This window comes from Nansenia antarctica (assembly GCF_963989245.1).
Source record: "Nansenia antarctica genome assembly, chromosome: 15".
In the NCBI taxonomy this organism is placed as follows: Eukaryota; Metazoa; Chordata; class Actinopteri; order Argentiniformes; family Microstomatidae; genus Nansenia; species Nansenia antarctica.
In genome coordinates, this window is record NC_137685.1 from 7,515,828 (window position 1) to 7,542,295 (window position 26,468).

Here is a 26,468-nt window from a genome sequence, read left to right on the forward strand (position 1 = left end):
ATGTTTAGTAGGTCTGCAACAAATGTATTTAATCATTATGTTTTATCTTTGGCAACCTATTTCTTCCTCCCACCATCTATTAGTTCCATAGAATTCTAAGTATAGGGGGAGGCACAGTTGTGGTGAGCACACAGTTTCAATGGTTTGATAGCTGATGCTAACAAAGGCGCTATCTATCTCACACCCCTCCAACATACACATGTACACACAGGCTATCTACCTTACTCACAAAACAACAAATAACTGTTTGGCTATCCTAACAGGTTAGGCTAGGTTACACTAGCCTAGTAAACAACACATGTAACTCACTCAAACTTACCCAAGAACAAAGCAGAAGGTCTGTCTGTTGTTGTTCGCCGAAAGTGTAGTTTCGTAGAAACTTTATTAGTGCGTTGCGTCATTTCTGAATCGTTCATAGATGTTAGTATAGTTCCCAATACAAGCATGTCTCTGTTGTCTGTTGACAGCCACAGTGCCACAGTCCTTTTCTGCCTCCTTGTCAACACATTTTTTCACAACAAGACTTGTTTGGCTGGATTGCGAGGTTTCACAATTCCCTGTTCATGAACCGTTCATGAACCTGAACCTTTTCATCAAACCGTGTCACATTTATTTCAAGTGCGCCTAAACGTTGTGTCTGAAGACAGAATAAGAATCTTTCTAATGCCTTTTCTACCGTGTCCACTATAGTTAGGTGTCTCTATGACCTATCACCTATGATGATTCCAGGCAGCATTCAAAACCCAAATGAGTAACCTGAGGAGATACCTGAGATAGGATGTCAACCTCATGTTCTCCATCTGAATGTGTGTTACAGAGCCTTCTGAGAACGCAGAGCCCCAGAAGACGCCAGGATGTGGAAGAAGTCGAAGGTCACCGACCAAACTGCCGCTGGGCAGGGAGGTAGGTACACTGTGGAGAGGGGCAGGGAAGGGGCGGGGAGATAGGTACACTATGAGAGACAGGGAGGTAAGAGGGGCAGGGAGGGGGAAGGGGAAGGGAGGTAGGTACCCTGTGGAGAGGGGCAGGGAAGGGCAGGGAGGTAGGTACCCTGTGGAGAGGGGCAGGGAAGGGCAGGGAGGTAGGAGGGGCAGAGAGGAGGAAGGGGAAGGGAGGTAGGTACCCTGTGGAGAGGGGCAGGGAAGGGCAGGGAGGTAGGTACCCTGTGGAGAGGGGCAGGGAAGGGGCAGGGAGGTAGGTACACTGTGGAGAGGGGCAGGGAGGGGCGGGGAGATAGGTACACTACGAGGGACAGGGAGGTAAGAGGGGCAGGGAGGAGGAAGGGGAAGGGAGGTAGGTACACTGTGAGGGGCAGGGAGGGGGAAGTGGCAGGGAGATAGGAGGGGCAGGGAGGGGGAAGGGGCAGGGAGGTAGAAGGGGAAGGGAGGGGGAAGGGACAGGGAGGGAGGAGGGGCAGGGAGGTAAGAGGGGCAGGGAGGGGGAAGGGGCAGGGAGGGGGAAGGGGCAGGGAGGTAAGTACACTGTGAGGGGCAGAGAGGGGAGAGAGGCAGGGATGGGGGTACACTATGAGGGGCAGGGAGGTAAGAGATAGAGGGAAAGGGGCAGGGAGGTAAGTACACTATGAGGGGCAGGGAGGTAGGAGGGGAATGGAGGGGGGAGGAGCAGGGAGGTAGGAACAGTTAGAGGGGCAGGGAGGTAGGTAGGCTGTGAAATGGGCCAGGAGAGGGGAGGGGCAGGTACAGTGATCAGGGGCAGGGAGGGAGGTATAGTGTCAGGGGCATGGCGGGGAAGGGGGGAGGGGTAGGGCGGGGCAGGGAGGGGGGTACACAGTTGCCGTATGTCAGGTGGCCACTCACTCCCCAGTCACTTATGCTGTAAGGTATGGGTATTTTACAAAGATTGGCAATAAAATAAAGTATCCTAAGACAATTCAAGCATTTAAATTATAACAAACACACACAAGACTCAGGAGAAATTCAAAACATCCAAGCTTTCTTTTCCTCTGTGTAATCAGGGACTGAAACTTCCCTGAAATAATAATATACTCTTTCCCTCTTTCCCATTATCTGCTCCTGACGCTGAAATGACATTAAAGACGTTGTTCACTCTTGGCATCCTTATCTGATCCCCAATCAGCTGGTACTCTTGTGAACAACTGAAAGGTGTCATCTATAATTGAATAATATAACTAAACGTCCCTTCTCCTGTGCCTGACGATATGCAGGCTGAAGAAAGGTAGACATCCAGTCACCAAGACGATATGACATCCAGTCACCATGAGCACATCTAGAGATCCAATCCAATCACACTCATGTCGAGTCAACACTTCCGTCAGAACCATCATGGAAATGTGAACAGACAGGATATTGCAACGGGAACAGTTATGAACATATTGCAATAAAATTAGATATACACATTAGTAAATAATCTATTTTTTAAAATAGATATATTTCATCCAAAATAATCTGTGTGTTAACTATGATTATCGTCAGTTTGAAGAGTGGCTGCTATGGATACAGTATGTGGAGAACAGAGAAGAAGATGAAGCAACACATTTTAGGCGTAAGCACACGTCAACAATAACAACCACCACGGAGCGAGTGAAAACGGTGCATTCAAGCCAAGATGTCAAAACTGTTTTTACAACTTTGACATGTTGAGAGAAACGAACGAAAAGACTCAAACTGTCAACCGGGCCTCGAAAGATGGATGTCAAAGTGGGGAAACATGATGTTATAACTCTTGCATAACTCTTACTCTCTTCTAAATTGTACTTCCTAAGGTACTCATAGTCAACAGAATGAGTCATTACTGCCTGAGGGACAACCGCAAGAAGGAGAAGGTATAATACCATTGGAGTATTCTCGGACACGTCTCGAAAAATCATCACAGATTTAAGTTGATTTTCATTAAGGAGCATCCGTACGTCTGGTTAATGGTGGCTAATCTATCGGCATGCAGAATGTATCTTCTAACAACAGTCTTTCTTTAAAATGTAAATCATTTTAAACAAATTTGTGAAAAAACCTCTTCCATGTTCTTCCCCATGGAGTGTGTGTTGGACAACCTGTCCCTGTGTTTCCTGGTTTGTGTTTGTGTTTGTTAATCCTGTCAAAGTTCCCTGAGCCTTCTGCGGTGCTTTTGTCAGGATTGACCTTCTATTTTCCCTTCCTGTGTTGCTTGTGATGTCACGAAAGGCGCTGAGGGCACTCAGAAGCAGAAAGGTACGCGAGACAGGAGGGAGGAAACCACAACCTAAAGCTTCCATGAAATGTCTTCTATACGCTGTCTGTTTCATGTTGTTTTGAATAAAGCACTGGTTCTTAACCCTCTCCTCGGGGACCCCCAGCCGCTCCACATGTTTGATCTGTTCCACCACCAGCTCACCTGATTCAACTGATCAAGTACAAACCATAATTGCTTTATACTTGATCAGTTGAGTCAGGTGTGCTGGTGGTGGAACAGATCAAATATGTGGAGCGGCTGGGGGTCCCAGAGGAGAGGGTTGAGAACCTCTGGAATAAAGCATGCCCAAACTGTGGAAGTGACCACTGCATGTACTGGCAGTCTGTCCAATGTCTGTGAAAGATGCTTTTCATCAACACGTACGAATCAACTTTCAGTGTCACAACAGATGCACTTAGTTGTGACCTTCATTATAAACCAAGTTTGGTGACACTTTATATTGAGGTGTATGTTATTAAGGGCTTGTAAAGCATTTATAACATGTTTATACAGTTTAGTATTGGTTCATAGATAGACTGACTCAAAAAACTATTCATGTTCAGTTACCTAGTTTGAAACTAAACTAGTAAACTAGTTTGTAAACTAGTTATACATTATTTGCAAACCCTTTATAACATATACATTGATTTAAATTGTTACCAAAACATTACAACATCTACTACACACCTGTTCCTGGAGGGCACTGAGGTTGATTGCTTTTAGAGATCAGCAACATCCCCTAAAGCAGCAGCCTGAAGTTTATGCTGAAGTACATGAGAAGGTGCAAGTAGAACTGTTCGTGCTGCTTCCGACTGATGTTATGTTTATTTGGTCAAGTGAAAAAAATGCAACGTTTGTGTCTGTTATGGTCAAGACAGTAAGGTTTGAAAGGTAGAACTTGGTGTTTGATTCTTTAGTTCAGAGAACAATGTATTTCATTTCCTAAGGTTTGTCTTTCATATTGTTTTGAAGAAATGTACAGACACAAACCTTGCATCGGTGCACAAAACACAAAACTGTCCTATTGTGACTTCTGACCTGAGATAACTTCTGTTTTCAATGATGATTTGATTCATACTTATGTCAAGTCAGATAGTCAGCATATTAATTAATTAGTTATTAATAACTTTTAATTGTGTCTGTCAAAGCCTCTAATGTTATACAGTTCATTTAGATGCATGGAAACAGCATTCCATTCTATCTTATAAGAGTGGGCTTTATTTGGTTGTCGTACAAAACCTAAAATCTCAAATGTAATGAACAGCAACACCATTTAATCCTATAAATAATTGACTGTTTGCAGTGCCTTTTCTAATGCTGTGTGTTGTGTTGGGTCAGCCCTCAAATTCAGATCAAAGGTTCCGGGGGTGATGATCACGCAGTATGTGGACCCAATGCCAGAGGGAAAGACGTTCCCCGACTTCACCCGTAAACCCATCGCCCTGACGATCAAGGAAGGTAAGTGTCCTCCTGCACAGATCAAACATCCATCTGAAAGCATCTTTCCTACAAGTCAAGAAACCAACCCCATCTCTGCAGATATTCAACTTACTGGCAGTTCAGCACAGATCTCAATTTTGGAATTAATAAAAAAAAAACTAAACATTAATTTATGATGATATACTGTAGTCTCACAACGTAACACAAGGTCTAATCCTGATTACATAACACACTGCATTATCATTCCCGTTGATCAACTTGCCATTCGTTCAGTGTGTCTATATAGATTTAAATACACATAAGTAAAGCACACAGGAATAAGAGCGACAGGTGGACAACAGATATGGGCACAGAGAAAGACCTGAGCTGAGTAGGAACAGACCGAACTGTACAGAACTGATGGACAGACCAACAGATGACCTCTATCCGATGTCACATGAGTGATTCATATCTTTTACAAAGTCCTGACGTTGGCGGAAGGCCATGTGATACTGTATGTGGAGGGCGATCCTGGCATACGGCCGTATCGCCTTCCACAGATACACTGTAACAGGGCACTACATAATTTATGATTGTGGCGACCTTCTACCCCCAATCCATCTGCATATCAAATACGTATTTGACCTGGAGAGAAAAAATAACTCTCTTATGGGAAAGACACATGTAGTGTAAAGTTAGAGAGAATCAGAACCTGAATTCTTTTTATTGCCAAGTATATTCGCACATACAGGAAATTGACTTGGCGTGGTATGCACTGACCTACTGTGTATGGCAGCTGGTCTGTTTCAGAGGGACTTAGGGACACATAAGTTACTGCATAGTCAAGCTGGTACACTCACACACACTGGTACAATCACACACTGGTACACTCTCATACACGAGATGGTTAAGGGTAGGGAAGGTTGTGTGCTTGGGAGAACCGGTAGGTTTTGAGTCAGGATTTGAAAGTGGAGAGTGAGGGTGACTCTCTGAGTGGCTGGGGGAGAGAGTTTGAGAGTCAGGGAGCAGCTCATGAGAAAGCACGGTCTCCAAAGCCTTTGAGTTTAGAGGGTGGAACAGTGAGGGGAACAGTGGATGAGGATGAGGGTACGGGTAAGGGCGATGGGGGAGAAGGAGGTCAGTCAGGTACGGGGGGGGCAGGCTATGGAGGGCTTTGTAGGTGAGGAGGAGTAGTTTGAAGTCGATGCGTTCTTTAAACGGGAGCCAGTGGAGAGAGTGGAGGACAGAGGTGATGTGGTCGCGGGACCGAGTGTTTGAGAGCAGGAATGGCGGCTGAGTTCTGAACCATCTATGGAGGGAGGTGAGGCTGGTGAGTAGGTACAAAGTAAAGTAGAGTAACGCTAAAGTAAAATCAGCGAGTCAGAATGGAAAGTAAAACGTAATGATTCTGACGATAATGAAGAGAAGAATGGTATTGTTGATCAGTGTTCTATGACTCTCACCTCCACAGGGAAGTCGGCCATCTTTAAGGCCATTGTGACTCTCTGACCTCCACAGGGAAGTCGGCCATCTTTAAGGCCATTGTGACTCTCTCACCTCCACAGGGAAGTCGGCCATCTTTAAGGCCATTGTGACTCTCTCACCTCCACAGGGAAGTCGGCCATCTTTAAGGCCATTGTGACTCTCTCACCCTCCAGGGAAGTCGACCATCTTTAAGGCCATTGTGACTCTCTCACCTCCACAGGGAAGTCGGACATCTTTAAGGCCATTGTGACTCTCTCACTTCCACAGGGAAGTTGGCCATCTTTAAGGCCATTGTGACTCTCTGACCTCCACAGGGAAGTTGGCCATCTTTAAGGCCATTGTGACTCTCTCACCTCCACAGGGAAGTTGGCCATCTTTAAGGCCATTGTGACTCTCTGACCTCCACAGGGAAGTCGGCCATCTTTAAGGCCATTGTGACTCTCTCACCTCCACAGGGAAGTCGGCCATCTTTAAGGCCATTGTGACTCTCTCACCTCCACAGGGAAGTTGGCCATCTTTAAGGCCATTGTGACTCTCTGACCTCCACAGGGAAGTCGGCCATCTTTAAGGCCATTGTGACTCTCTCACTTCCACAGGGAAGTTGGCCATCTTTAAGGCCATTGTGACTCTCTCACCTCCACATGAAGTGAGACGCGTGCTGAAGGCGGTGGACCCCAGGAAAGCCTCGGGGCCGGATGGCGTCCTGGGACGGGTGCTGAGGGACTGCGCCGACCAGCTGGCCGGGGTTTTCACCAACATCTTCAACCAGTCCCTGTCCCAGGCCACCATCCCACCCTGCCTGAAAACCTCAACTATCATCCCAGTCCCGAAGAAAAGCACGGTGAGCTGCCTAAACGACTACCGCCCGGTGGCACTCACACCAATCATCATGAAGTGCTTCGAGAAACTAGTCCGGGCCCACATACTCACACGCCTCCCGCCCAACCTGGATCCATACCAGTTCGCCTACAGAGCCCACAGGTCCACAGAGGACGCCATCGCGACGACTCTCCACGCCACTCTATCCCACCTGGAGAGGGGAAACAGCTACGCGAGACTGCTCTTTGTGGACTTCAGCTCCGCCTTCAACACCATCCTTCCAGACAGGCTAGTGACCAAACTACTAGACCTGGGTCTATCACACTCTATATGTGCATGGATCAAGGACTTCCTGACCGACCGCCCCCAGAGGGTGCGGGTGGGCCCCCACACCTCCACAGCCCTCAGACTCAGCACTGGGTCCCCCCAGGGCTGCGTGCTAAGCCCCATCCTCTACAACCTCTACACCTACGACTTCACCCCCGTCCACCCCAGCAACTCCATCGTAAAGTTTGCAGACGACACCACCGTGGTGGGATGCATCTCGGGGGGGGACGAGGCGGCGTACAGGGATGAGGTAGAGCAACTGAGCAAGCTGTGCAAGGTTAACAACCTGCTGCTGAACAAGTCAAAGACCCAGGAAATCATCGTAGACTTCAGGAGGAAAAAGTCCGAGATCCAGCCCCTGCTCATCGACGGAGAGAGCGTGGAGAGAGTCTCAACCCTCCGATTCCTGGGGATGCACATGCGGGATGACCTGACCTGGAAGGACAACACAAAAGCCACCATCAAGAAGGCACAACAGCGGCTATACACCCTGAGAGTCCTCAGGAAGGAACACAGCAAGCAGGAGATACTGGTGACCTTCTACCGCGGCGCAGTGGAGAGCATCCTCACCTACGGCATCTGCAACTGGTTCTCCAGCTGCACAACCGCGGAGAGAAATGCGCTACAGAGAGTCGTGAGAACAGCACAGAAGATCACCGGCGCCCCCCTCCCCTCTCTGGAAGAGCTGTACAACACACGCTGTCTCAGGAAGGCCTCCAAGATCTCCAGGGACCCGACCCACCCTGGGTACGAACACTTTACCAGGCTGCCCTCGAAAAGGCGGTTCAGGACCTTGGCCGCAAGGACAAACAGACTGAAGAACAGCTTCTACCACAGGGCCGTCCAGGCCCTGAACACAGCAAAGACCTAGGTTCTGGGCCCTGGACAGTCTGGACGGATTGATGGCAGCTGCTGGACTGAAAAAAATCTGGTGTAGTGCTGAGGCACAAATATGTACATTTCAAGCCTGCAAACGGCAACACTTTAAATAAATGTGCAATAACACTATTGTGCAATATGACAACCCTAGTCGTCTATCTGTACAGTATAGTGTAGTGGATAGTGTACATAGCCTTTATTTATGTAAACCAGCTCCTTCCCTTCTTGTGATTTTTTGTAAAAGTTTTTTTTTCTTTCCTAACACCAGGGGAGCCACCCCTCCTAAATTTCGTTGTTTGGTACCTGTACTGTAGCAATGACAATAAAGACCATTCATTCACAGGGAAGTCAGCCATCTTTAAGGCCATTGTGACTCTCTGAGATCCATAGGGAAGTTGGCCATCTTTAAGGCCATTGTGACTCTCTCACCTCCACAGGGAAGTTGGCCATCTTTAAGGCCATTGTGACTCTCTCACCTCCACAGGGAAGTCGGCCATATTTAAGGCCATTGTGACTCTCTCACCCTCCAGGGAAGTCGGCCATCTTTAAGGCCATTGTGACTCTTTGACCTCCACAGGGAAGTTGGCCATCTTTAAGGCCATCATATGCGGCGACCCAGAGCCCGTGGTCACATGGACCCGTGCCAATGGAGAGCTGGACGACACGGCGCGGTACCAGGTCAAGTACGACGAGACTACCCGGGAACACACCCTAGAGGTAGGTGTCTGTATTACATCAGTATTATACACCCTAGAGGTAGGTGTCTGTATTACATCAGTATTATACACCCTAGAGGTAGGTGTTTGTATTACATCAGTATTATACACCTAGAGGTAGGTGTCTATATCACAACATCAGGCCTACTTCATAAACTAACACATAGTATACATTATTAATAATAAAGCATAATAATATCATTTACACATATCCCATTTAGTGGACTAAAAAATAGAATTTCTTTTTAAAAAAAGTTTTGTTTTGTATTGGGAGTAATTTCCCCATAGATGGTAAACAAACACATGTTCAATGTGCTTTACAGTTCCCCAAATGCCATGCAGATGATGCAGACACCTACAAATGCTACGCAAGAAACGAATTTGGAAAGGCCGTCTGCACAGTCGTCCTGAATATTATTGAAGGTAAGACGCACACAGCACCTCTCAATGTCTGATTGTATACCTCAAGATGTAAACATTAATATAAACCTGTTTCCAGTAAAGATGTAAACCTCTGTTTCCAGTAAAGATGTAAACATTAATATAAACCTCTGTTTCCAGTATAGATGTAAACATTAACATAAACCTCTGTTTCCAGTAAAGATGTAAACATTAATATAAACCTCTGTTTCCAGTAAAGATGTAAACATTAATATAAACCTCTGTTTCCAGTATAGATGTAAACATTAACATAAACCTCTGTTTCCAGTAAAGATGTAAACATTAATATAAACCTCTGTTTCCAGTAAAGATGTAAACATTAATATAAACCTCTGTTTCCAGTTGGTTTCAAAAAGACGAAGGAAATGTTGAAGGCTGAAGAAGGTAGGCTCCATGTTCAATCAAACTCAGTATGCAGGATATAAGGGCAACATTAATTTCACCTCAAGATTCATGCAATGAATAAATAACATACCAGTGAAACCCCCCCAGATAAACATGTTCCTTCACTTTTATTTTGTTCTATGTTCATAAAGCCACTGAGGAGGCTGCAGGCCTCAGGAACAAGCTGAAGAAAAGGTAAGACAATGACGTCTGAGATGTCTCATACAAACAGCTATTCCATTGGTCGACTCATACAAACAGCTATTCCATTGGTCGACTCATACAAACTGTCACGCCCTCTACCTCTAGGTAGTACGCAGTGCTTCTCTCTCTCTCTCTTTCCCTCTCTCACTCTCTCTCTCTCTCCCTCTAATTTATCTAGCAGGAGTGGCTTCAGGTGTGTGTTTTGTCCGGCTGTTCACTATTACCTCATCATTAGCCCTGCATAAAGACCCGTTCCAGCCTTCACTTCTCTGCCAGATCGTAGCTTCAGCTTACCTACCCCTACCGGACTCCTGCTACCTGCCCTCCTACCTGCCTGCCTGCCTGCCTGCCCTACCTGCCCTCTTGCCTGCCTGCCCTACCTGCCCTCCTCCTACCTGCCTGCCTGCCCTACCTGCCCTCCTGCCTGCCTGTCCTACCTGCCCTCTTGCCTGCCTGCCCTACCGGCCTGACCCCTGCCTGCCTAACGACTACTCTTCCTGCCTAAGCCCCTGCCTGCCTGCCGACTACCCCTCCTGCCTAATCCCCCTGCCTGCCTGCCGACAACCCCTCCTGCCTAAACCCCCTGCCTGCCTGCTGACTACGCCCCCTGCCTGACCCCCCGCTTGCCCTACGACCATTCTCTGCCTACTCCCTAAAATAAATCATACTTTATTTTACTTCAACCTGTCTCTGTCTGTGTCTGCGCTTGGGTTCCCTATCTGAACGTAACACAAACAGCTATTCCATTGCTTGACTCATACAAACAGCTATTCCATTGGTTGACTCATACAAACAGGTATTCCATTTGTTGTTGCACCAAAACAATGCAGCATATTCCATACCAGAAACATATTTTTGGGGAAGTTGCTACACGTTGTCACAGCGAACCATATTTTGCATAGAGACTAATACAACCAATAACAGATGTATTGTAATACAGCAGAGAGAGCACACTGGCCCTCCGCTCAACAGCTATGGTACCATCAGTGGTTACCAGCATAGTGTTAATGTGCTGATGTGTGTGTGTGTGTGTGTGTGTGTGTGTGTGTGTGTGTGTGTGTGTGTGTGTGTGTCTGTGACTGGCAGTGAAGTACAAAAAGAGAGAAAGTCGTTGGAGCCTGATGAGAAGGTGTGGGAGATCCTGATGAGCGCAGATAAGAAGGACTACGAGCGGATCTGTACGGAATACGGCATCACCAATTTCCGTGGAATGCTGACCAAGCTGAATGAGATGAAGAAAGTCAGAGAGGCGGAGATCTGCAAGGTACACAACCACATCAATATGTATCTTTCCCCAGGTACATAACCACATCAATATGTGACAGGGTCTGGTGAAATAGTCCTCAAGTAGGGCAAGGTCATTCAGATCTAGATTATGAAAATGCAGATTGTAAGCTTTCAAATGATGTGTCATACATTTGAAACATTTGAGAAATCTGAATTCATTTAAAATATTTGAAGAATATGCTTATTTGAATGTTGGTACACCTCAAACCAAATACCAGAGAAACTTGCTCTGATTCAAAACACACGCAAAACAGCTGCTAATATCTATCAGCTAAAAAGGAACATCGCTATGAACATCTGACTGCATGTTTAACACATCACAACATGCTGATAGAACATGAACATGCTAAACACACATAACTACACATAATTAGATGATCACACAGTCCTTGCTTTTTGAACACGTCCTAAAACTTGTTTACAAGCCATGCATCACTTACCCAGTAGCCTACGGCAGACTATACAATGAATCACAAATTCAAAGTATTTAGTGATCCTAAAACTGTTGTTTGTTATATCGAGTGGGCTCTTCAACACTTTCGTAACAACTTTCGTAATATGCAAAAAAACGGCCGACATCCGGACCTTTTCACTAGACCATATCACTTATGTATCTTTTCACAGATACACAACCACATCAATATGTACACTTTTCACCTCAATTCACTAATTAAGTCACCGACATGACTCATACTGCATACAATGGTCACTATTCAGATATACAGTATATTAACCAATTAACAACCAGGCCTCATCTTATTGAGGTAAAGTACCTGGCTTCATTAAACTGTTCTTATGAAAAAAAGAAAGACACAGATAGCCTATATTATCGTATTGTTCAACAAACAGGTAGCATGTTTGACTTATTAAAACATGAAGTATAGTTTTGCCACACATTGTGTGATGCTCTAAAGTGTTGCTCATGGTTGCTTCTCCTCTCAGTTTGTTGAACACCTCAGCAACCTGAGGCCAGTCACGGTGAACGCCCAGGACGCCGCCACCATCGAGCTGGACATGGAGCTCAAAGACCCCAGCAGCCGGCTCTACCTCTACAAGGTGAGATGACCATAACCCCCCTAACCGCAAACCCTATCAGGGAATCCAGTATATCTGGTCCCGTTTAAATCACTGAATATCAAACAATGTGATGACACACATCCAACCTTGCAGGATGGTATCATGGTTCCTTACACCAAAGAACTAGATTTGGCGATGAAGCACAGTTTGAAGCAAACTGGCAAGAAGTTTGTGTTCACCATCAAAAACCTCAGTTCAGACGACGCTGGCCTCTACTCTGTCGACGTTGAGGGATGTAACGTCTTCTCAACTGATTTCAAGAGTAAGTCAAAATGCAAACCATCAGTGTGATGTAACATGACATTTTGCAGACGCTTTTATCCAAAGCGACTTACAGTACAATTAAAGTGCCTACAATGTGTGTGCGCATGGTCCCCGAGAAATTGAACCTACAACCTTAGCACTGAGATCACCAACTGAGCCACACAGGACCATCAACCACCTCACCACTACAGTGACATCATCATTACAAGACACCTGACGGATGTAAAATGCCCATTAACTGATTCAGTGCTGAGGAGGGTGAAGTCATTAACGTTCTACCGGCGACTTTATTCACCAAAAATGCATAAATGATGATGCTTCATTTTGTAGCCAATGGAGGTGTTGTTCCTAGGTAAACACCACATAAAACACTTACCACTCTAGGTGGTGAGTGTTTTGGAACCCTTTGGCAGTTAGTGGGTTAAACTGCTTGATTTTGCTGAACTGTGAATTCATCTTAGCATGTGTGTTATCTTTCCATCTTCCAGTTCCTATGGTTGAATTCATCGTCAAACTACAGGAAGTGAAGGCAGAGGAAAGAGAAGACGCCATCTTTCAGTGCGTCTTGTCGCAACCTATGAATGAGGTTAGCTGGATGGGCAAGAACGCTCCTGTGCAAAATGATGACAAGTTTGAGATCACCGTGTCTGAGGACAAGCTCATCCACAAGCTGCTCATAAAGGACTGCGCGCCTCTGGACGGTGGCATCTACGCAGCGGTGGCAGGGATCAGATCCTGCAGCGCCTGGCTGATAGTGGACGGTTAGATCATTACGTTGTTTTTCTTGTTCTTTCCTGAAATATTTTAGGGAAGTGTTCATCGTGGTTTCATATTTTTCCTAAATCCTTCCATGTCACAAATGTTTTAGCCTTGATAATTCATGTCATTATCGCTTAGTCATATGCCTATCACTGGAAAACACCAATTATTTGACTTGAAACTCACTCTCTAATCGTGAGCTTAGAATTATACGGTTCTATCTCCGTTTAGGGCAGTTCAGAGATATTGAGCGTCAACGTTTTTACATTCCATTATGTTTTGTGAGATGGAACCTTTGTATTTTATTAATTACTAACAAAAAAAAAATCAACATTTTAAAAATAACACCACACAGGCATTAATAAACACCTAATGGATCAGTTTAGGTAAAAAACTAAATTTTGACAAAAATTGAGATATAACCTTATAATTCTAACGTCACGTAATATTGTCTGATTCAGTCGACAAGGATCCAGCAAATAAAGGCAAGAGGTGTGCTCGCAAGACCACTCAGGCTGGAGGGTCTGGATCTGCCGTAGATCTGGAGAAGATCGCTGAGGAGCAGGCGGCCAAACACAAGAAAGACATGGAGGCGGCCATGGACGCAGCTAAGAAGGCCAAGGCAGAGAGGGACGCTGCAGACGCTGCAGCCGAGCTTGAGGCAGAGCTAGCTGGACTTGCCTCAGATGAGGCCAGAGCTGCTAGAGTCGCAGCACACGTCGCTGCAAACGCCGCTGCAGCAGCTGCGGCCGCTCTCGCGGCCGCTGGGGGTGCAGGTGGTGCAGGAGGTGCAGGTGGCGCAGGAGGCGCAGGAGGTGCAGGTGGTGCAGGAGGTGCAGATGGCGCAGGAGGTGCAGGTGGTGCAGACGGGATGGGAGGTGCAGGTGGTGCAGGAGGTGCAGGAGGTGCAGGAGGTGCAGGTGGCGCAGGAGGTGCAGGTGGCGCAGGAGGTGCAGGAGGTGCAGACGGGATGGGAGGTGCAGGTCTGGGAGAAGGCGAAGAAGGCGATGGCAAGGACGGGAAAAAGAAGCGCGTGAGAGTGGGTCCACTGCTGCCTGAGGATGTGATAGGTAAGAAACGACTCCAAACACACAGATGAAATGACTCTAAACACACAGCTAAAATAACTCCATACACACAGATGACTATGAAATGACTCAGATTAGTTTGAATACAAACGGTATATTCAGAAACCTTTCACTTAACTTTAATAATAAACACTATTTGACTAAGCATCATATTCAATGAATTAATTCATTACATTTCGACAGCTGTTTAAAAGCCAGCAGTGACGCAACTGCAATTAGGTGATGTGTAGGTTAGCGTTGACGACCCTGACACCCAAGCATGTCGATGTTCCCATTTTAACTGAGCCTGAATGATCTAGGCCAAAACCCGCTGCAAGTAACTTCCTGTACAGGTCAAAACCTGCTGGAAGTAACTTCCTGTCCATGTTCATCATCAACATGATTTCATAGTCCCAGAGGAACTTGGGCATGTGATGAGAGAGCAGAATTTTTTTTCACTTCAACCATACTGTTTTAATACACTGAAATACTGTTATTAAACGTGCTTTTAATCCACTAATGTAATACAGTAGCAAACTACTAAACTCCATTCATCATGTAAATACTACAGTATTTAACAACAAGTTGATACTATAATGCTACTGTAATAATGACAGCCTAACTGAACAGGCTATCACACACTACCCACAAAGCCTGCATGGAGCTGTCCAGTATACAGTACAGGTAGACACACCTTTAACCTCCTAACAAAGCTAACTGGAACGTCATCCTCTCAGTCGTCCTGTAGCTCTTCAACTCCCTAACAAGCTCACTTTAAATAACTTGCCTTCACTTAAAGGTGATCCTGGCATGACATTCAGACAACGCTGAATGAAAGAAAGAGACAACAGCAGTTTGTTTTGGGGGTAATCAATACTAACGATAGTGAAGTAACAAATTCCCTCATTGTATCTGCAGCCACTGCTGGCTCATAGACAACCTCTGAGGTACGCAGAATATAAAGACATTGTTTAGGCTGGATGAACCATCCGTGCGAGCGATGCGGACATATAATCCATTCCACAACGAGGTGAAGGATAGAAACCGAGATCTAAACCCACAGAACCGACTGTTCCTGTCTGTCCATTACAACACTTTGTTCCAGTTGGCTTCAGTCTTCGGTCTTTCATCTGTTTGTGTAATCGTAATACGGTTACTGTTACTGTTCCTGCAGTTGTTCACTGTTACTGCTGTTATCTTGCTATTGCTATTTTTGTTACCATCATTTCTGAGTTTGTCCCTGTGGTTGCAATTGTCTTCGTTTGTTATGCTGCCTATAAAACATGATCAAACATCATCAACCAACAGATTTCGTACAATCCCCTTCAGTAATTAATAACAGAAAACATGATTGTCCTAAAGCATATGGAAATAGAAATCCCACTGCTCAACTCTACATGAGAAACAACAATTTCTGTTGCCGTCAAATATTCAGATAATAGTCCACTTCAGATTCATGTCGGCCTTTAGGCTACAATAAATTCATCAACATTCAGGCTTTCATCATTTGAAACCACACCTTAATTAACTGGGAATACACAAGTTTCATTAATATTGTTGATATTGTTTTGATATCAACTCGATATTGATGATCATCACCAATAGGACGATCAAATAAAGACGGTTCAGCTTCAGAGAAAGCGGTTGATGAAGCGGGGGCGGCTGCGAAGCGAGGTGCAAAGCAAGGCCCGCTGCTGAAGGAGGAGGTCGTTGGTAAGAGATTGAGGTGGTTGCATTCAATGAACAAGCATGGAAACGGTTTGGAGCCGAAGCCAACCTTTGGAGCCAACGCCTAACCTGAGCCTGGTAGATACTGAGATCTTAGGAGGTCTTTGTGTACTCAAGGAAATACTTTGAGTAATACATTCATATTTTAACTAATAGTTCAAAGTATTAACGTTTCTATCTGACACTTCTGAGATTTACACCGTGTGGCATTGTTCATTGAACGTCAACAAGAAACCAACCCTAAGTGCATTTTAGTTGTAATACGTACCACATTAGTTAGATGGCAAACTCGCGTAATGATAGTAAGTCCCTAATAATATAAATAATATTCCCTAATAATAATACATTATTATTATTCATAAATAACAATAAAAATACTAATAGTGTTAGCTGAGCTTCTTGGAGTTATATTGTTTGGTTTGAGTATTAACATGATTCCACTAAATGTAGACAATAACACTTTTAATCACAAATAACCAAATGTATTTCTTTCTATAGAAAGATGTACAAATCATTTACTCCATTTACTAATTTGGTCCAATATTTGTGTTTTATATGCAACATGTGTGTGTGCGCTTCCATGTGTTTGTGTATCTCTTTCTATGTGTGTCTTTTGTTGTTATCTGTCCTTGTGTTGATTCACAAGTGTTTGCCTTTGAAAAAGGGGTTTTATTAAAAATAATTGGTGAAGGAATGGGCCAGCAAACATTCAAGTATAACTTGACTTTAACGTACATTCCCAGGTCTTGATGTGTGTGTTCAAATATCATATCAAAGAACATAACATTCCACACAGCCGCTAACCGGAGCGGTGATGACCAGGGGCCTCATGTATAAAGTTTTGCGTAGAACTGGCGTAAAAAGCTTGCGTACATAGACAAGCAAGAACGTTCACAACAACATTTTGATTTATAAAACGGTGCCTGTTTCGCTTTATCAATTACAATCAACTCTAACTTTTGCACACATAAAAGAGTGTCTTCTCCCACCCTTTTAACACCCATAGTTGCCTATAAATGGTCAGTGAATGTCATGAAGTGTATTCATTTATTTATTTATGGGCGTACGCATGGGTCCCGGTGTGCGTGGAGGAGCGCACATTTTCACTGCAAGTCCCCAAATTTGCGTCAAAGTTGCGTACGCACGCTTTATAAATGAGGCCCCAGATGAGGAACTCTGTTATACTGGGAGAAGCAGCTGATCTACACCTTGACCAACCTCCCCTTTCACCTTCAACTTGCTGTCGTTTATATGTGACCTCTTCACTGTTACTGTTGCTTTTATTATCGCCGATGTTGTTGTTGTTGTTGTTGTTGTTGTTGTTGTTGTTACTGCTCTGCTACTGTTAACTGTTCTTTACAAGCCTTATCCGACTTCAGTCAACAATAAGCAGTGAGTGATTGACGGTGGTTATGATAATCATACACATATCGATGGCACTGCCACAGGCCCCGATGGGAAAAAAAGGCCTGTGGGTGGTGGCGGTGGGTCATCAGACGCCGATGAGGGGGAGTGGTCAGCTGACGGGTTAGCTGACGGGTCAGCTGGAGCTGGCAAACGTTCAGGCCGCAAGGCCCAGCGGCAAGGCCCGTTGCTCCCGGAGACGGTCATCGGTAAGATCACGGTCACCGCACAGACTGCATGGGAAGCCGCTGAGGGAGTGAAGTCATTTGATGAAACAAATGACTTGTTCCAGTGGACCACTCAGAATGCTGGGATTAATACCTACTGACCTTTAGGGTGATAGTAGACTTGAACAAGAGGTGCTTTAAAGGGACACCTTTTTAACATCACATTCAGTACCTCCAGCACCATGCCAGGGTATACATGTGAACATGGGAGTTATCTAAGCTCTGTAGTCAAAGAGATATGAGAAAAGGTGCTAAGGAAATTACCCTCTATAATGTCATTTGGGGGTAAAACAATTGTTCCCAGCTAGTGGGAGTGTATTTGTGGCTGTAGTTTTAAAAATAAAGATTAAAAAATGGTTTAACCCCAATGACATCATAGGGAGTGATCATATGTCTTTGACTACAGAATATAGAAAATCACCATGTTCAAATATGTATACCCTGGCAATTGTGCTGGAGATAATCAAATAAAGATTGTGATGTTAAACATTGGTAAAGTGTCACTTTAACGAAAAGAGAGCACTAATAAGAAAAATATATTCTTATTATGACTTCATAATCTAACACATCTTTGATGAAACATCTCTTTATCTTATTCATATACATTACCAGAAGGGTAAATCACTGACAAGAAAGTTAGTTAGCTCAAGCCCAATTTCTTGTTTGCAAATTGTGTGTTTTTGTGTTATGTTGAACATGCATTTGTGTTGTGTAGTTTGCTTTGTCTTAAGAAACATGTTTGCCTGTGTTACTGATAAACGAAATATCTTCTTCAAACCTTGACCTTACAAGAGGATTAACAACCTGTGATACTCGACCGAAACACTGTATTCAAATTGTGACCTTACAATAACTTTAACAATCAATTACGTCAAAGCAGAAGACTTGCACCGTGTCCCATGTTATCTCTCATGAAAACACTGCGACTCTGAAGATTCAAGTGCGAACATAAGAGGGGATGGAAGACATCCTGCATTAAGCAGCAGCATGAGACATGATGATACTGTAGATTATGTAGATGATCATGTCATGGTTTCAAAGGTGGCAGGAACATTTAAGAAAAGCCATCGTTGTACACAATAACGCCATAGCCGTAGTCTAGAATACTCCATGGCAGCATATCTCAGTCTACTGAGGATATTCATCATCACGGAGGCTTCATCGACGGAGGCTCTGACCAAACAACTACACGGAAGCCAAGAAGAAGAAGAAGAAGAAGAAGAAGAAGAAAAAGAAAATGAAGAAGAAAAAGAAGAAGAAAAAGAAAAAGAAAAAGAAAAAGAAAAAGAAAAAGAAAAAGAAAAAGAAGAAGAAGAAGAAGAACAAGAACAAGAAGAACAAGAAGAACAAGAACAAGAACAAGAACAAGAACAAGAACAAGAAGAAGAAAGAAAATAATTGACATACTATTTCTTATCAGAACGTTCAATGCCTACATTTGGAACGTCTAACATTTCTGTAATGAAAAACAATTTTTCATCATCAAACAAGCTCAACTGCTAAACATCCACAGCAAGGTTGAAGAGAGGACGTGTCTACTTTCATCTACACTGAAGTCCGAAGATCCAACTGATGTTAACCCAAATCCCTTAAACAATGAACATTCAAACATAACAGTAAACATTTGAGTATGTATTTATACACAGATTCTGCAGTAGAATACATGGAGTATACAACCAAATGTGACTAGTAGTAAAGGTAATGTGTTGACAGACTCAGAGCGACCGTAGGTCAGTAAACCAGGACTACATGAATGCATTGTGTGCCATGCATACATGCATGCATGGACTGTATGAAAACAAATGATTGATTGCGATTGATATACCTTTTATATCAATGTATTGCTGCTCTTATAAATGATAACACCCACATCAACAGGTAATTGGGTGAGCTTAAAATGAAGTACTTGTACTAACTTGTCGTGTGCTAATTACTCCAGACCCGGGGGTTCACTTCTCTAGTGGGCTTTCTGACTGCAACGCCATTATCGGGGAGACGGCAGAATTGGTCTGTAAGCTGAGCAAAGAATGTGAAGGAATCTGGTATAAAGACGGGGAGGAGGTGAGTAACTGTAGCTAAAAGCTGAGTCGACTACTCATCGCTAGTTAGGTAAACAAACCGCCTGTTGGCTGTCGCAGTGTCAGACTAGACTACAGGAACATACCGAGATACAGTTTATTAGGTCAAGTACGATTTTTTTGTTTTTGTGTTCCTGTTTAGATTACATCATCTGACTGTCTGACAATGGGCGTAGATGGATGCTTCCACAAGCTGAAAATCAGCAACATACAAGAGGAAGATTCTGGAAAATACCGGTTTGAGGCAGATGGGCGGAAAACAGAGGCCATGATTGTTGTTGAAGGTTTAAATCTATTTTGTCATTTTTCTCAAATGTTCATGTAATCGGAGTCCCTCATGAATCATCCCTCAACTGTATAATATTTACAAAGATGTTTTTTGGGGACATTTCACCTTATTTCATTATGTATTATTTTATTATGTTCTCTCAAAAGAGGGGATTACAAAGAATAGTTTGAAGTAGTCAAATAATGCATTGATATCAATAAAAAGAATTATACATTTTATTACAAATGGTTTTGCTCTTTGAAAACGCCGTACAGAGACTGGAAACACTAACATTTCTCTCTTTCTTTCCAGATCCACCCAGATTTGATCCAAAAGAATTGAAAGCTTTTTCTACTCCAGTAACTGTGAAAAAAGGGCAAAAGGCTTCTTTCAGTATGCCCTTTGTGGGTCGTGATCCGGTAAAGATCCAGTGGTTCTTGGAGGGCGAGGAGCTTACAGACGACGCACACATTAAGATTGAGCATTCAGAGGGGGAAACACGCCTGAATCTGACCAAGCTGCAGCGCAAAGACTCTGGGCAAATCAAGATCAAACTCAAGAATGAGTTTGGTACCATGGAGTGTTTTTCACAGATAACTGTTTTAGGTAGGTAAACATACACAGGTATTTAGTTATACTATTAGAAACATGTATTTAGCACGACCATACAATTAAGCAACAATATTGTTGGCATGAAACAGTATTGAAATAAAAAGTACCATGTGTTGTGACAGACATACCGACCCCTCCCATGGGGCCCCTGGAGATCGTCGAGGCCACTCAGTCTGCTATCGACTTCAAGTGGAGGGCACCCAAGGACGAAGGCGGCTGTAAGATAACAAACTACATGATGGAGCGCCAACAGATCGGCCGCAACACCTGGAAGAAGCTGGGTCAGATTGGCGAAGGGACGGGGTACCGGGACACAGACGTGGACCACGGCCGGCGGTACTGCTACCGGATCCGGGCCGAGACGGAGATGGGCGTCAGTGAGATGATGGAGACGGAGGACGTTCAGGCCGGCACCAAAGGTAAGCTCATATTACACTGCCTCATATTACACTGCCTCATATTACACTGTCTCATATTACACTGTCTCATATTACACTGTCTCATATTACACTGCCTCATATTACACTGTCTCATATTACACTGCCTCATATTACACTGTCTCATATTACACTGCCTCATATTACACTGCCTCATATTACACTGTCTCATATTACACTGTCTCATATTACACTGTCTCATATTACACTGTCTCATATTACACTGTCTCATATTACACTGTCTCATATTACACTGCCTCATATTACACTGTCTCATATTACACTGTCTCATATTACACTGCCTCATATTACACTGCCTCATATTACACTGCCTCAGATCATATTACACTGCCTCATATTACACTGTCTCGTATTACACTGTCTCATATTACACTGTCTCAGCTCGGTCTGAGAGAGCCTTGTTCATCTTGAATGCTCTAACAGCTTGCATTATATCCAATAATAATAATAATAATCCGCAGCCCACCATATGGTCATATAGGCCTGTATCAAATATGATTATTTTGTACAACAGAGCCTCATAGTGAGCTGATAATTAATTGTATGAACATTGATACAGCCTCACTGATGAAACTACTATCTCTGTTCTCAGCCTACCCAGGAGCCCCGACTGCCCCCAAAGTGGTCAGCGCCTTCAAGCACTGCATCAACCTGGCGTGGGCTCCCCCTGCCGTCACCGGAGGAACCAACATCCTGGGATACAACCTGGAGAAACGCAAGAAGGGCAGCAACCTCTGGGGCGCGGTCAACATCGGAGAGGAACCCATGGTCAAAGGTTTCGCCATTAGTCAAGACTAAACAGTTACTACAGTAATGTTCTCTCTCTCTCTCTCCCTCTCTCTCTCTCTCTCTCCCTCTCTCTCTCTCTCTCTCTCTTTCTCCCTCTCTCTCTCTCTCTCTCTCTCTTTCTTTCTCTCTCTCTCTCTCTCTCTCTCTCTCCGTCTCTCTCTCTCTCTCTCTCTCTCTTTCTCTCTCTCTCTCCCTCTCTCTCTCTCTCTCTTTCTCTCTCTCTCTCCCTCCCTCTCTCTCTCCGTCTCTCTCTCTCTCTCTCTCTCTCTCTCCCTCTCACAAAAATATGTTTCTTTCATCTCCAAGTCCACATAGACAATGGCTGCATGCAAACAGACTGTTTATTCTGTTATACCATATCATTGTCTGTATATTTCAATTTTCTACATTAGTCAGGGCTAAACAATTACTAGTCATTTTCACGACAGTCTCTCTCTCTCTCTCTCTCTCTCTCTCTCTCTCTCTCTCTCTCTCTCTCTCTGACATGTTGTTTTCATCTACAAATCCACATAGATATGCATGCTAGCCAATTGATACTGTTATATTTATACCAGATTACCAAATAACAGAAACCATCTGTAATTTTCCAAAAGAAAACCCATGTATTTCTGTGTATATCTCCCTGTTCCACAGATAAGAATTACGGTGTGATGGACGTGATTGAGGGAATGGAATATGAGTTCCGCGTGGCAGCGATCAACAACTCTGGAGCCGGAGAATTCAGCAATCCATCTGAATTTGTGTATGCCAGGGACCCCAAAAGTAGGTCATGCTCATCTGAATACGGACATTTGGGAATTCAATTAAAATCATGCATGATGAATTTGATCAAATATCCATAAAAGTATCAATATACGACATCTTTGGCAGATTTTACACATTCCGCTCCCATACGGTATGGAAAGCAATGCAAAGACGGCATAATAATACAATAATAATAATAATATATGCCACTTAGCTGATGCTTTTATCCAAAGCGACTTACACTGCAGTGAGTGCATACATTTTTCAGTATATATGGTCCCAGCGGTAATCAAACCCACAACCTAAGCGTTGTTAGCACAATAATCTACCAACTGAGCCGCAGAGGACCACAACAATGCTGTTCAAATAAACTCTTGATGACGCTGATTCAGTTATGCCATCATCATTCCAGAGCCTCCTGGCAAAGTCCTGGAGCTGAAGGTGACAGACTCCACCTACACCACCCTGTCCCTGGCTTGGACTAAACCCAAGGACATTGAGAAGGTTGAAGATGAAGCCAAGGGATACTTTGTGGAGATCAGACCCGCAGAGGACCCGGAGTGGAGTCGCTGTCACAACAACGCCATCATCATGAACTCTTTCACGGTGAAGGGCATGAAGTCCCTGGCCATGTACTGGGTGAGAGTCATTGCCACCAACGACGGAGGCGAGGGGCTGCCTCAGGAGCTGGACAACTACATCCTGGCTATGCCTCCTCCTGGTGAGACCAGTTCAAATATCTGTTACCCATGTTGGTGTTCCACACATCGACATGTTCCCCAGCAGCCTCACTGAACCCAATAATATTTGCAATCGACTGAGACCACATACATTATATGAATGAATGAATGAATGGGGGGCTCCCCTGGTCCTTGGAAAAAAGACTAAAAACAAGAGAGCCAAGGATAAAACAAAAAAGAGAAAAGAGCTGGTTGACATAACTAAGGCTATGTACACTATCTACTATACTATACTACTATACTATACAATAAAACACTGTGCTGTACACTATGCTGTGCTATAAATATCCTAATTTTTTCCTATATCTGAACCTTATGTACACATGGGTTGTCATATTGCACATACTATTTGTTGCACATTCATTAAAGTGTCGCCGTAGCAGGTTTAGAATGTTATATATAAAGCCACGGTAGACTTGGTGCCATACTAAATCAACATCTATGTGTTCTGATTGTGAAGATATTCAAAAACCTCATGCTGTTTCTGTGCTTTTATATCATCCAGTTAGGCCAAGATTCACCGACGCCAAAATGAAGAGTTTCATGGTGGTGAGAGCAGGGAATTCAACACGCTTCAACATCAACTTTGAGGTACAGAGTTAACAATGTGCTGGACTAATAAGACTGTATACCTTTGCCTACAAGTGGATTGATAAGACGGTATACCATTCCATTCAGCGTCTTTGAGCCTCGGAAAAGCACTATATAAATACAATGAATTATTGTTATTACAAGTAGCCTAGATTGATAAGACGGTATACCATTCCATACAAGTGGAATGGACTCACTCAGATGGACTCTTCAGCAGTGCAGTTACACTGAAAAAAAGTCCTTTTGTAAGCAAAAAAAAAACTTCACCATGACTGAAATTTGTTTAATCAACACACATTTTATTTCATTGTGTAACGTTCAACCAAATCTGTGTTGATTAAACACATTTCAATCATGTGGAACCAACATTATCAAGAACATTCTTTTAACGGAAATCCAAAGGCCTTTTTTCCAGTGTTAGGATCATTATCATGTGGATGACCTAACTGTGACCCCTGTTCCTCCCAGGCCTCTCCCTGGCCGGAGGTCACCTGGGTGAAGGACGGGGTACCTGTCTCTAAGCGGGTGACCATCAGCAATGGTGAGGCATCGTCCCAGCTGCTGATTCCCTCTGCGGAGCGCTCAGACACAGGCATCTACACCATCCTGGTCAAGAACATTGTGGGCCAGGAGACTTTCAGTATTGAGATCAGAGTCACAGGTGAGATGGATAAAATGGCAGTTGATTATTATTCAGCAAATGATCACCAGGATAAATGCAATTGCTATCAGGTATTAACTCTACCCTACTCTCTCGGTATTAACTCTGGAAGTACTCTAGTAACAACAATGTATCGACACTGTTCATTACTAATTGCTTAGTAATGGATTGAGCAGTTGTGTGTTATTCAACAAAATAGAACTATGTAACATGTTAATACGAACTACAATGTTTGAACTACATTATCTACAGCATTGATACGCAGGTATAGGCAAAACGTCGTGTAACAGAGTGTTCTGAGTCTAATGCTGCTGTTGGTCCTCTGCAGACCAGCCTAAGCCACCAGGCCCTGTGGAGGTGGATGAGAACGTGCCGGGCACCGTGACCGTGTCCTGGACGCCCTCTCCTGACGAGAAGCGTGACGACAGGCTTTACTACGTGGTGTCCAAGCGCGACTCCACCAAGAGGCAGTGGAGCACCGTGGCCGACCGCATCTTCAACAACAAGTTCACCGTGTGCAACATCATGCCCGGCAGAGACTACCAGTTCCGCGTCTACGCCAAGAACGACATGGGCTCCTCCAAACCCAGCGAGTCCCCAAAGTGGTCGATCACCGCCAAGAAAGGTCTGGAAAAGTGTTTGGATCCGGTCTTCATAGTTAGGGTCATTATCACTTTGTGACGTTAGAATTATAAGGTTCTATCTCCATTTTTGTCAAAATTGGGTTTTTTACATAATCTGATCCATCAGGTGTTTATTAATGCCTGTGTGGTGTTATTTTTAAAATTTAACAAACTAAAAAAAATGTTTTGTTAGTAATTAATAAAATACTAAGGTTCCATCTCACAAAACATAATGGAATGTAAAAACGTTGTTGCTCAATATCTCTGAACTACCCGAAACTGAGATAGAACCTTATAATTCTAAGCTCACGACTTGCGTGCCAACATTAATCTCCAGTTATAAACTGCTTCTGTGTTTTATAAACTACTTCTGTGTTTTTTTCCCTCCAGAAAAGTTCATCTTGAACATGCCAGAGTCGAAGGAGTGCAACTTGGAGCGGCCTCCGAAGTTCCTGGTCCCGCTGAAGCAGCACACGGCTCCCCAGGGGTACGAGTGCTACATGAGCTGTGCCATCAGGGGGGACCCGACGCCCCACGTCACCTGGTACCGCAACAACATCAGCCTCAACACCAACACCAACTATCTCATCACCAACACCTGTGGCGTCTGCTCCATGCTCATCCTGAGGGTCGGACCCAAGGACACCGGAGAGTACAAGATCATCGTTGAGAACCCCCTGGGCAGGGTGGAGTGTTCTACTAAACTCACTGTCAGAGGTAAGCCTGAGTCAGGATGTACAAGGTTGTTTAGGAAGCCTAACCATACAACTGGATGAGTATCTATGTCAGACAGTGTGCATCACTAAGGCTGCATTTACACCGCAGGTCGAAGTGACACAATTGCTCAAATCTGGCACAGATCGGACATGTAACATACAGATGTAAGCAGTAAAAAAAGCACATCGAATCTGATATTCTCAGATCCGATTCAGGCCTCAATCTCATGCCGGTCTCAATCAGATACGAATCGGATATGTGTCGACTGCGGCCTAAGCAGGCATGTCGCATATAACGCTCGATTACAAGTGTTACGAGGGTAAGCAAAGGTATCAGATATGGGGCATGCATGTGAAAAAGTAGGTGTAAGCAGGTGTTAAAATCGGATATAGGCACTAAATGGCAACTAGGCATTACGACCTGCGGCGTAAATGCAGCCTAACACATCTGTTGTGTTCTTGTGTTCCAGACTAGATCAGCAAGACGCCGAGGACGCCACTGTTATTTCTTTTTT

At 44.2% G+C, this 26,468-nt stretch overlaps 1 protein-coding gene across 1 annotated transcript; it reads left to right on the forward strand.

The window, feature by feature from the left end:
• Positions 1–854: 854 nt before the first annotated feature.
• igfn1.1 (immunoglobulin like and fibronectin type III domain containing 1, tandem duplicate 1) lies at positions 855–26,428 on the forward strand (the record flags this gene model as incomplete). Its single annotated transcript, XM_080545807.1, has 26 exons — positions 855–903; positions 4,525–4,644; positions 8,693–8,832; positions 9,155–9,254; positions 9,615–9,656; positions 9,809–9,851; positions 10,947–11,124; positions 12,090–12,203; positions 12,318–12,486; positions 12,977–13,249; positions 13,709–13,908; positions 14,024–14,257; positions 17,049–17,061; positions 17,491–17,655; positions 19,613–19,734; positions 19,894–20,035; positions 20,332–20,625; positions 20,754–21,050; positions 21,682–21,864; positions 22,512–22,640; positions 23,035–23,343; positions 23,868–23,953; positions 24,422–24,614; positions 24,943–25,239; positions 25,628–25,954; positions 26,424–26,428. The coding sequence occupies 26 exons, from the start codon at positions 855–857 to the stop codon at positions 26,426–26,428; spliced, it is 4,224 nt and encodes a 1,407-aa protein (XP_080401933.1).
• Positions 26,429–26,468: the final 40 nt, after the last annotated feature.